Below are 13,348 nucleotides of genomic sequence, written 5' to 3'. Positions count from 1 at the left end.
TTTAAGAGTGTCTGTTTCCTCAAGAACAGAGATTATAACTTATAATTTCTATCAATCTGATAGATGAAAAATGGTATATTGTATAATTGTATCTTGCAGCTGTCTTCTTTCATATGTGCTAGTAGTATCTGCTTACTACAGGTTCACAGGTACTTGAATCTATTTTAGATTTTTATTATACTGCACTAATATGAGAGACAGTGAGCATTCTCTTTTAAACATGTTAAGAAAAGATGCACCTCAGTTTGATATACTAAAATGTTTTAAAATCTGTTTTGTCAAATGCCTTATCAGGAACTATGAAGATAGCTGAAAGGAAAAGTAGCAAGGGATAAGAACAGAAAACTGAAAAAAAAGAAATAAAAATGGCTCTCAAGTCACACATGTAAGAGAAATACAAATTAAAATCATCCAAATACAGAACTTAACCATGGATCAATGACCTACATATAAGATCTAAAACTATAAAACTATTAGAAGAAAATATGGAGGTAAATCTTCATGTTCTTAGAACTGGCAATGGATTCATAGATTTGATACCATAAGCATGAGAAAAAGAAATGAAAAAAAAGTTAGACTTCACAAAGACTTAAAACTTTTGTCCATCCAAGGACATCTTTAATAAAGGGAAAATACAACCTACAGTGTGGGAGTAGTTGCAAGTTATAAACAATTCCGTACTATGTATCTGATGAAAGATTTAATATCAAGAATATACAAAGAACTCTAATACAATAACTCACAGCAAAAATAAAATCCATCTAATTTCAAAATAAGCACAGGACTCAAATACACATTACTTCAAAAAGACATACAAATTGCCAAAAACACAAAACGTTGCCCAAATCACTGGTAATAAAGAAAATGCAAATCAAAACCATTAAAAAAAAAAGAAACCATTTCATACCGCCTAGGACATAAAAATTTTAAAACTGGAAAGTGAAAGTGTTTTAGAGGATGTAGAGAAATAAGAGTTTTCATATATTTATAGAATTTAAAATGGTGCAGCTGCTGTGAAAACAGTTTGGCAGTTCCTCAAAAACTTAAAATAGAATTACCATATGATCCAGCAATTTCACTCCTAGGTATTTACACCAAAGAATTAAAAAATAAGTACTCAAATAGATACCTGGCCATAAATATTCATAGCAGCAATATTCACAACAACCAAAAAGTATAAGTCCATTCATCAATGGATGAATGGATAAACATATTGTAATATATACATACAATGAAATGAATTTTATCGATATATGCTACTCCTCAGAGAAATCACAAAGACATGCTAAATTAAAGAGATCAGACACAAAAGATCACATACTGCACAATCTCCTTTTACATAAAATGAGTAGAACATAGGAGCAGAAAGCAGATTAGAGGTAGCCAAGGACTGCAGGAAGAGGCTAATATGGAGTGACTAGTTAATGATAAGTATTCTTCTGGGGTGATAACAAAAGTTTTAATACCAGAAAGAGGTGGTTATACAACACCATTAATGTGCTAAAAACTACTAGACCACCAACTTTAAAATGGTTAGCTGTTTAAGTGTATTTCACCTCAATTAAAAAAAAATCATATAATGTATTTTTAAATCATTCATAAGACCAATATAAAAATTTGATAAAAACACTTTGTTGAAAAGACCAAACAGAAACAGATATTTTCATGTATTACTGATAGGAGTAAAATGGACATAATTTCTGTAACAGGAAATTTGGAAATATCTAATATAATTAAAAATATAATAACCTACAGACATTTATTCTGCCACAAAGAAAAAATGAGATACACATGAAATTACTCATTGTAAGAGCAAAAGACAGCAGATAGTAGTTAATGCACTGTTAACAGACAACTAGTTAAATAAATTGTTGTACATACATAAAAAGGAATGCTTTGATGCTGGAAAATAGGGAGAGGGAAGGGAGGAAATGGAGAGGAGGGAAGAAAGGGAAGAAAAGGAAGGGAAAGGGAGGAAGGGGAGAAATGTGAGGGAATGGAGGAAAGGAAATAAAGAGGGAAGGGAAGGCAGGAAACCAAGAAAGTTCTCTATACACCAGTATCTTTTGTGTGAAAGGGGTGAGGAAGAAAAGATCATACATTTCCTACTCATACAGACAGACAGATGGATACACAATAAAGGAGTTAAGAAGAAGTAACTCTGTGGAGATAGATGGGAAGGCAAGAAGTAGTAAAGGTTTTTTGATTTACATTTCTCTTGTTGCTTTTTTTTTTTGAACCATATGAACAATTTACAAAAGCAAACAATTTTAAGACTACCATTTGTTTTAAAATCGAAACTCAATCTAACGGGACACTTACATAGATTAAACAAGACCACATATATAAAGCACTTCACTCAGTACTTGCCTTTCCCAGTTTAAGACTGTAAAATTAACAAACTCACTTTCCTTCAAATAAACTAATCTCTTGCCAATCCTCACCTAACTCTATGCTCCAGGTTGCTGCCACAAACTCTTTATGCACTAGAGTGTGCTGTATTTTCCCTTTTCCTGGAATTTTTACACCAACTGTCAACTTGGACCTTTCTCTTCCACCTTAATTTACTCTTACTCAACACCTCAGTTCCAGTATCAAGTTTGTTCTTTTCAGATGCACTTTCTTACAAATATCCCCATATTCACACATACACAGAAACACACAGCCTAGGTTGAATCAGAAGCTCCTCCTTGTTATTCCTACATTACACCTTGTTGTTAGACATGGAGACTCCAGATAACGACAAGCCTGAATCTAAATCGTGAATTCGGCACTTTAAAACTGGATGATGTCCAAAAATTAACCTAAGCCCTGAATCCTTAGTTTCTTGAATGACAGAATAAAAATCGTATCTGACTGATAGAAGTGTCAAACTAATATCAAACGAGCTAATACATGTAAAGCACACAGTATGGCACATACACTGCCAAGCTGAAACAGTCATTAAATTGAATGCAATTTTATTACTCTCCTGGTAATAAGCAGTTCAGTGAATTACTGGTATATTTCCCTCCTTTTCTTTGCAAAACATCCTTCTTTAAAAACTCAACAGGGACTTTCTTGGTGGTCCAGTGATCAAGATTTCACACTTCCACTGCAGTAGGCTACAGACTGGATTCCTAACTGGAGAATTAAGATGTCACACGCAGCATGGCATGGCCAAATAAATAAATAGCAAATAAACTCAAAGTAGAAAGTACATTAAAAAAAATTAAAGCAGAAATTATTAAAAAAATAAAAATTAAACATATTCTAATAGTTACTGGGGCAGAGACTGTCTTGATAGTGTGTATATATATATATACACACACAACACTATATAGTGTTGTATATATACTATTTGGAACAACACTATTGTATATATATATATACACTTTGGAACAATAACCTAGGTACTTTGTAAATATTTGATAAAATTACTATGTTAATATGGTGAGTGATAACTTAATCAGAAATAAGAAAGCCTTCAAGAAATCAATTTGATCAGTGACCTCAATGCAAGATCATCTTTCTGCATTGATAAGCAAAGAATGGTGTTAACCAACTGATTTATCCCATACAGTACAATTTAACCTGTTAATATTTATTCTAGAGAAAAAAGGTCTGTATCAGTTATCTACTAATATGATTTAAGAGTAACTTCACTTTTTAACAAATTGTCTATGGATTCCAAATGATTGTAAACTTAAACCTGATTTTCATATTTATGTTACCTTCAAACATTTAAGCTTCAAGCACTTCATCTACAAGATGAGGATCCAAAGTAATGAATGTTAGCAACTGGCACAGTTCACAATATAGAGCACAGATACAAACAATATCAGTAAATATTAATTATAAAATCTTGTGATTTAAAAGGTCAATTCACAAACTCCTTTAATTTCAGATTTCCTTCAAAACATTAAAATTTCAGAAATCTGTTATGAGCAAAATTGAACTAGGATAAAGAGAAATATTTTTAAATAAAATAACTTTACCACAAAAGACTAGCAATTAATTCCAGAATGAATTATAGAATGATTAACACAAGGTAAAGTAAATTTGAAACTGCTGGACTGACAGTCTCAGTGTACATCATATATTTCACCATTCTGTACCTCGACATCCTGAACACTGGATAAAAAAGTTGATTAAGTCCAGAAGTGCAATGTCCCTGTCTTGCTTATATGATTCAATCCAGTCATCGACCACAGACTGTGGGGGAAAAAAACAGAAGAAAAAAATTTTAATTGATATTATAGCAAATGAATGTTCGATAAATTACTGGTTTTCTATGTGTAGCTATTTAAACAAGAAAACTACTTAATTAAATCACATATATTATATAAAATTATATATATATAATTAAGTCCATATATAATAAAATGCATTTTCTACCAGAAATACAAGGATGATTCAATATTAGGAACTCAATTCAATTAATCAACAACGCAAAGAAGAAAAATAAATGATTATAATACCAGATCTCAAAAGGTATCTGATAAAAATCCTGGAGCCATGCTTAATAAAAACATGTCTAGAAAACTAGGATGATGTGATAATGTTGGTAAACAACATAAAAACAAAGGCCAAAACATATTTCCTGTGGAAACCTTGACACTTTTCAGCTCTAAGAAGAAGGAGGCAAGGATGCATCCCTAAGCATTTAACACATATTTTAAAGATTTTAGTTTATGCAAAAATTAGTAAAATATCAATAAGGACAATTCTCCTTTTCTACTGAGTCTCTGCTAATGCATAAAAAATTTGACAACCGACAAAAGATAAAAGTACAAAATCAAATTTGAACATTAGCAATATTATGAAATATAAATGGATTGAGAAGGCTGCTCACAACTAAAATCATCCAAAAACAAATTGAAGGACTATATAAATTTTAATGAAGAACATTATAAAAACACCTTTTAGGTTACAGAAAATGACTTAAATAATTTCCATATTAAAAAGGCTTCATGCTGCATCAAGAAAATCTTTCCAAATTGTTAGATAAATTTAATGTAATTCTACTTAGCATACTACCAGGCATAACTATTGAGAGTTCTGCAGGGGGTGAAGGGGAAGCACAAGAAATAGATAAAAACTACTTTTTAAAAAGTTTTAAATAAACTTTTATTTCTGTACTTAGTTACAACTATGTATAATTAATGCAAAAATCTTAAGGTATTCCTTGATGAAGGTTTACATATACATGCACCTGTATAACCATAACCAAAATGCAAATATAAAAAACATTTCCAGAACTAGAACAGGTTGCCTCATGTTCCCTTCCAGTCAGTAACCATTCAGCAAGCAAACAACATAACTATTATTACTTAACAATAGATATTATTTTGAAATTCATGTAAATACTATTATGTTTTGTGTTTGATTTCTTTCAATGTTTTATCAGTGAGATTCAGTCATGTTACTATGTGTTATTAGTAATTCCTTGCTTGTACTGCTGGACAGTGTTTCACTAACTTAACATACTTTATCTTATAACCCAATTTACTATTGATGTACATAAGAGTTGTTTCCATTTTAGGGCTATTGCAAATAAAATTATTATGAACACAACTATACACATCTTCTCACATAAACATTTTTTCTGCTGCATGCATACCTAGTAGCAGACTTATTAACAAATAGTACATATATATTGAGGTTTAGTACAAAATATCATACTATTTTCCAAAACAGGTATATTAAATTATACTTCCTCCAGCAACATACGATATTGATATTCAGTGCTCCACATATCACCAATTCTAGATCTCATTAGTCCTTTTATCTTAACCCATTCTGATTGAACATTTCTCTTCTTTAGTGATCTGAGGAGCAATCATATTTCCTTATATGTTTAAGGGGAAGACACTTTATTAAAAGTTGGTGTATATAACAACTCTCTCTCAACACATTAGCATCTGGTAGATTTTGTTTTTAAAGTATGAAGAAAATAAAGGGTGGTGGTAGTTGCTCAGTTGTGTCTGAATCTTTGCAACCCCATGGAATGCAGCACATCAGGCTTCCCTGTTCTTCACTATTTCCAAGAGCTTATTCATGTCCATTGAGTTGATGATGCCATCCAATCATCTCATCCTCTTTTGTCCCCTTCTCCTGCCTTCAATCTTTCCCAGCATCAGGGTATTTAGCAGTGTGTCAGCTCTTCCCACCAGGTGGCCAAAGTATTTGAGCTTCAGCTTCAGCATCAGTCTTTCCAATGAATATTCAGGGCTGATTTTCTTTAGGATTGACTGGTTTGATCTCCTTGCTGTTCAAGGGACTCTCAACAGTCTTCTCCAACACCACAATTCAAAAGCATCAATTCTTCTGTGCTCAGCCTTCACTGTGGTTCAACTCTCACATTCGTATATTTATTTCTGTTCAGTCGCTCAGTCATGTCCAACTCTTTGTGACCCCATGGACTGCAGCACTCCAGGCTTCCCTGTCCTTCACGGTCTCCTGGAGCTTGCTCAAACTCATGTCCATTGAGTTGTCCATGATGCCATCCAACCATCTTATCCTCGGTGGTCCCCTTCTCCTCTGCCTTCAATCTCCCCCCCCCCCCCCATGGGAGATACAGTGATTTACTGATGAAGATTTAGGACTACAGCTGAAGTTCTTATGTATTTGTTTATCATCCCATCAGTGGAAGTGAAGAGGCTTCATGATATCCTGGGGTCATTTTTTTCCTGTTCAGATCCAGGGACCATCTCTTTGATGCTTCAGGCTAATTTCACATCTCCTATCACATGAAAAGGTAGTAAGGCTGCAGCTACTTTGCCCTGGCTCTTCAGAATTCATTTATATTATAATAATATAAATCTTCTGGCCTCTGATCTGCCTTCAATCTTTCCTAGCACCAGGGTCTTTTCTAATGAGGCAGCACTTTGCATCAAGTAGCCAAAGTATTAGAGCTGCAGCTTTACCATCAGTCCTTCCTATGAATATTCAGGGTTGATTTTCTTTAGGACTGACTGGTTTGATCTTGCAGTCCAAGAGACTCTCAAGAGTCCTCTCCAATACCACAGTACAAAAGTTCATTCGTACATGACTACTAGAAAAACCATAGCTTTGACCAGACGTACCTTTGCTGGAAAAGTGATGTCTCTGCTTGTTAATATGCTGTCTAGGTTGGTCACTGCTTTGCTTCCAGGGAACAAACCTCTTTTAATTTCATGGCCTGCAGTCACCATCCACAGTGATTTTAGAGACTAAGACAAACAAAATCTGTTTCCAATTTTTCCCCATCTATTTGCTACGAAGTGATGAAACTAGATGCTATGTTAGTTTTTTCAAAGTTGAGTTTTAAGCCAGCTTTTTCACTCTCCTCTTTAACCTTCATCAAGAGCCTGTTTAGTTCCTCTTCGCTTTCTGCCATTAGGGTGGTGTCATCTGCATATCTGAGGTTATTGATATTTTCCCCAGCAATCTTGATTACAGCTTGTGCTTCAGCCAGACAGCATTTTGCATGATGTATTCTGCATATAAGTTAAATAAACAGGTTGACAACAGATAGCCTTGAAGTACTCCTTTTCCTATTTTAAACCAGTCCATTGTTTCATGTCCAGATCTAATGGCTGTTTCTCAACCTGCATACAGCTTTCTCAGGAGACAGGTAAGGTGATCTGGTATTCTCATCTCTTTAAGAATTTTCCACAGTTTGTTGTGACCCACACAGTCAAAGGCTTTAGCATAATCAAGGAAGTGGAAGTAGATGTTTTTCTGGAATTCTCTTGCTTTTTCTATGATCCAACGAATGTTGGCAATTTGATCTCTGATTCCTCTGCCTTTTCTAAATCCAGTTTGTACATCTGGAAGTTATCGGTTCACGTTGATTCTGAGTATTACCTTGTTAGCATTTGAAATGAGCACAACTGTGTGGTAGCTTGAACATTCTTTGGCATTGCCCTCTTTATGACTGGAATGAAAACTGACCTCTTTTAGTCCTATGGCCACTGCTGAGTTTTCCTAATTTCATGGCATACTGAGTGCAGCACTTTGCCAACATCACCTTTTAGGATTTGAAATGGTTCAGGTAGAATTCCATTACCTCTACTAGTATTATTTGTACTAATTCCTCCTAAGGCCCACAGGACTTCACACTGCAGAATGTCTGGTCTAGGTGAGTGATCACACTATCGTGGTTATCTGGGTCATTGAAGTCTTTTTTGTACAGTTCTTCTGTGTATTCTTGCCACCTCTTCTTAACATCTTCTGCTTCTGTTAGGTCCATACTCCTTCTGTCCTTTATTGTGCCCATTTTTATATGAAATGTTCTCTTGGTATCTCTTAATTTTTTTTTTTAAGAGATCTCTAGTCTTTCTCATTCTAATGTTTTTCTCTATTTCTTTGTATCATTCACTTAAGAAGGCTTTCTTATCTCTCCTTGCTATTCTCTGGAACTCTGCATTCAGTTAGGTATATCTTTCCCTTTCTCCTTTGCCTTTCACTTAGGTCTTGTTTTCTCAGCTCATTTTAAGGCCTCCTCAGACAACCATTTTGCCTTTTCTTGGATGGTAGTAGAGGGTAAAAAGAAAACGAATAAGAATGAACAGCCCTTAGTACCTATTCAAGGTTCAGCTCTGTTGCATATTGTGTCTGGGTCTGTTGGCTAAGCATGATGGTGAGGCCTAAGAATGGATAAAGCAGGTCAACAGTGACTTTGAGTTCAGGAGTAAAGCAGAAAAGCTTTGTGACCCAGGTAACAAAGTATGGCACAAGAACAGAGGGAGACCACTGCCCCACTTCTACATGGGATCTGGCATTGTGAATGCACTCAATACTGCGAATAAATTTCTTTAGCTCCCAATGTATAATACAAATATAAATTTATGATCCCACCAGTTATATATGAAGAGCCCAAAACATTCTGAATAAGTAACACTAGTGAGGAGGGACTTGAATTAGAATATTAAAAAAATACAAGAATACTGAAAACAATGTAGATTGAAAGCAACATAGGACTAGAAAAGTAATATGAGACAATAGAGCACAGAAATAGATACAGGTATATTTAAAACTTAAGCTATAATAGAGGAGATATTTCAATTTTAGATGGAAAAGAGTGGTTCATTTAATAAATGATACTGATATAACTGATTATTCATCTGGGAGGAAACAAAGTTATATATTTTAAAAGTTTTAAGAGTGTAGGGACCAAAGAATCTAAACAGTTAACTCCAAAAAGATAAGCCTTTCTTAGACTGACAGACTGATAACTGTGAGAGACATCACCAAGTATGGACACAAGCTCGTGGAGGAAACAGCTTGCCATAATTTACAGGGCCTGGGCTGACAGGTGAAGGGGAGGATAAAATAAAAAACGTCATAAGGTACATCGAAACGAAATAGCTGGGAACATTTAATAAAGAGGAAAAAAATCCACATGGTACATACATGAGATAAAAGAATAAGATATATGGCACACTTCTCATAGAAGCCAGTGAATAATGGAATGATAGAGAGAGAAAGAAAAATTGCCTGTTGGTTGGGATAAAACCCAGCTTCTCCATCACCCCATAAAAATCAATGTCTGGAGCTTCCCTGGTGGTCTAGTGGTTAAGAATTCTCCTGCCAAACCAGGGGACATGGATTCCATCCCAGGCTGAGGAGAAAAGATTCCATATGCTGTGGAGCAACTAAACCCATATGCTGAGATTACAGAGCCCATGCTCTACAACAAGAAAAGCTACCGCGATGAGAAGCACACACACCCCATTGGAAAGCAGCCCCTGCTTGCTGCACCTAGAGAAAGTCCTCAAGCAGCAAGGAAGACCTAGTGCAGCCATATATAAATAACTAAATCTTTTTTTAAAAAAACAAACAAAAAAAAACCAATGACTTAACAGCTATATAAGAATAAAAAAACATCCAGGAGATCTCTATAGTCCACTTATGAAGTTTTAAGAACAACAAAACTGAAAGCATTCACATTAGAAGAAAAGGGAGGTTAACTTCATTTTGCCTGCATCATCCCATCCCCCAAACTGGCACCCTTCAGTGCTAAGAAGAAATTTTTCACAGCTAAAAAGAACTCTTCTTGCCAAGAAAAGGAGTGCAGGGTGACTGACCAGCTTCCCCAGCTTCACAGTGCATTGTACAGAGGTTCTGCTTTGGTTTCATCCCACCAAGCCCAGCAACCTGAGATGTTATTGACCCAGCTATGAACAAGGAATAAAAGCAGAAGTAATATTATTAACAGAAAAGCAGCCAGAGGGATCACAGTTCAGAGGGAACGGCTCTTCAGACAAACTCAGCAAATTTCACCAACGAGAAAGCCAAAGGCCAGCATAGTCACTGTAGACCCCTACAGATCTTGCCAGCTTTTCCCCCACAGGTATTTGCGTTTGTGTTCATTGATGCCAACCTCCGGAGTCCCCCTCTGTACCCTTTCCCCGCCAATACCGAACCTACACTGTATCCACTACAGTGGCTATTTTATAAATAAGGATATTTCGTATTTTATAAATATATAAAATAAAGAAATAAACACACACACAATGGGGGAGGGGAGGAAAGATTATAATATGTTATAGCTCTCTACAGCTGTGAGAGTTTAAGATGCCAGCCCCCTGAATCTCTAACCACCAAGGAGCCAGACAGCCACACTTGCAGCCCACTGGGGCTGCTGCAGCTGCACAAATGTAAAATACTAGCCTAACACCACCTCCCCACACTGAACCAGACCACTGTGTTCATGCTCAGGGATTGTCCCTCCAACTGTGCACTACCAGACTGACATCCATCACTGGCTTCCACTGCAGTGAGCATGCACAGAAGGGATGGGAGGGATATGCAGCCACCATGAGAGCACCTACAACGGAGGCACCCCATAACTTGTGTGGGCCCAGATAAGGCCCTGCCTCCTGTCAAGTCCACCTATACTTAGCCACTCCAAGCTGTGCACTGCACAACCCAGCCCAATCACCTCTGCCAGTCTTCAAAGCAGTGTGCACATGTGGGCAGAGCGAGTGCAACCACAGGAGATGACACTGATGGCCAGGGACTCCAGTTTAGCCAATGAGACCATAGTTAGCACCAATGCTTGTTGTGTGCAGCGGTCCTCGTCACTGTATGTATGCCTGCAACTGCCTCTACAATAGCCAGCCTTGGTCCCTAGCTGATAAAGCCCTAGTGAGGGCACTGCTTAGAACTACTACAAGGTTCCTCTCAGAGCTGAGCAAGAACCACACAGTTGTCAGTGGTGTGAGGCCAAGGGCCTGAACTAAATACACATCATGACCAGAGGGATCCAAGCTACCACATGCCCCCCACACTGTCACCCTGCATCACTAGACCCAGGGTCACAGCATGTTCCAGCGTTCTCTCACTCACAGGCGAAAGGCTGATCCTTATCAAATTCAGTCTATAAATTCTAGAAGAGGTTAACTGCTTCTTCAAATCAACAGACATGAAAACAAAGCAACTGGGATTACGAAGAATTAGGGAAATATATCTCTACCAAAGAACATAGTAAGCCTACAATAACTGGCCGATCCAGGAGATCTTTGCCTGACAAGGAGATTCAAAATAATTACTCTGCAGACAGTCAGAGAGCTGTAAGAGAACACAAATAAAAAACTAATGTATCAGGAAAAAAAAAATACAAGAACAAAATGAGTTCTACAAAGAAACAAAAAACAAAGAACCAAACAAATTTTGAAACTGAAGAATACAATGACTATACTGAAGAATTCAATACAGAATATATTAAAGAGATATACATTTATTGGTATAAATAAATAGAAAATTGTTTTCTATTACTGTATCTTTTGATTACAGACCTTACTGCATTCACATTTAAAGTAACTATTGATATGTATGTGTGACTGCCACCTTATTAATTGCTTTCAGGCTGCTTTTGTAGTTCCTCTCTATTGCTTTCTCCTTCTCTTGGGAAAAATGAAAATGGAAATATAACATACCAAAATTTATGGGATACAGCAAAGGTAGTTCTAAGAAGGAAGTTCATTGTGATAAACACCCATCTCAAGAGACAAGAAAAATCTCAAATTAACAACCTAAGTTTATACTTCAAGAAACTTGAAGGAACTAAGTTCAAAATTAGTGGAGAGATGGAAATATAATAATAAAGATTCAAGCAGAAATTAAGAACTGGTTCTCTGAAAAACTAAACAAAAGTGACAAAACCTTTACCTAGACTCACCAAGGAAAAAGACTGAAATAACAAACTCAGAAATAAAAGAGGTATTACAGTTGATTCCACAAAAATGCAAGGATGATGAAGGACTACTGTGAACAATCATAGTCCAACAAATTAGAGAACCTGGGGGAAAAAATTACTAAATTTCAGGACTTCCCCAGAGGTACAGTGGTTAAGGTTCTGCCCTCCAACAAAGGGGGTATGGGTTCAATCCCTGGTCAGGGAACTAAGATTCCACATGCTGCAAGGGTGGGACCAAATATTTAAATAAATAATTAAACCTGATTTTAAAAAAAAGAGTAATTCCTAGAAAAATACAACCTAGTAAGACTATCTCATGATGAAATAGAAAATCTGAATTAACCAGTTACGAGCAAGGAAACAGAATCAGTAATTAAAAACCTCGCAACAAAGTCCAGGACCAGAAGGCTTCACTGATGACTTCTAACAAACATTCTAGGAAGGTGGTGGAAGTAGTCCAAACACTTTTTATGAGGCCAATATTACTCTGATACCAAAGCCAGACAAAAAAATACCACAAGAAAACGCCAATATTCCTGATGAACACAGATGCAAAAATCCTATACGAATATTAGCAAATCAAACTCAACAATATATTAAAAGGATCATATATCTTGACTAAGCAGGATTGTTCCAGTGATACAAGGATGGTGCAAGACACAAAAATAAATGTGATACACCACATGAATAGAATAAAAGATTCAAAGTGCACTCTTACCATCACTCCTATTCAACTCTCCTAGCCAGAGCAATCAGTCAAGAAAAAGAAAATGCATTTTAAAAGGTACATAAAAGGTATCCAAATAGAAAAGGAAGCAAAAAAAAAAAAAATGTTTTTGCAGATAATGACCTTCCATATAGAAAATCTTCAAGACTTCATGAAAAAACAAGTCAACAAGTTGCAGGATGCAACAAGTTGCGGGAAACAAAACCAACATATGGAAAACAGCTGCATTTCTATACAATGTAAAGTTGCAATTTTATATTAAATCAAATTAATAAATCACTAACTTTAATAGAAAACAATCCAATTAAAAGTTGGCAAGGAATTTGAATAGTTTTACACAGAACACATAGAAATGGCTAAGAAGTACATGAAGAGACACTCAGCATCACTTAATCATCAAGAAAATGGAAATTAAAACCACAATGAGATATTAATGTCACACCAGTTTGGAATGG

General features: G+C 35.9%; 1 protein-coding gene across 1 annotated transcript in view; it reads right to left on the bottom strand.

The window, feature by feature from the left end:
* The window catches only part of STAG1 (STAG1 cohesin complex component), a 497,553-nt gene that overhangs the window by 269,341 nt on the left and 214,864 nt on the right, over positions 1 to 13,348 (bottom strand). Inside the window, exon 5 of the mRNA XM_065942227.1 lies at positions 4,098 to 4,194. Coding sequence (XP_065798299.1) covers positions 4,098 to 4,194 — 97 coding nt within the window. The remainder of the gene's footprint in view (positions 1 to 4,097; positions 4,195 to 13,348) is intronic.

Source organism: Muntiacus reevesi, chromosome 8 (genome assembly GCF_963930625.1).
Source record: "Muntiacus reevesi chromosome 8, mMunRee1.1, whole genome shotgun sequence".
NCBI classification, from domain to species: domain Eukaryota; kingdom Metazoa; phylum Chordata; class Mammalia; order Artiodactyla; family Cervidae; genus Muntiacus; species Muntiacus reevesi.
The sequence above is the reverse complement of the archived record's forward strand: the minus strand, read 5'-3'. Positions and strand labels throughout refer to the sequence as shown.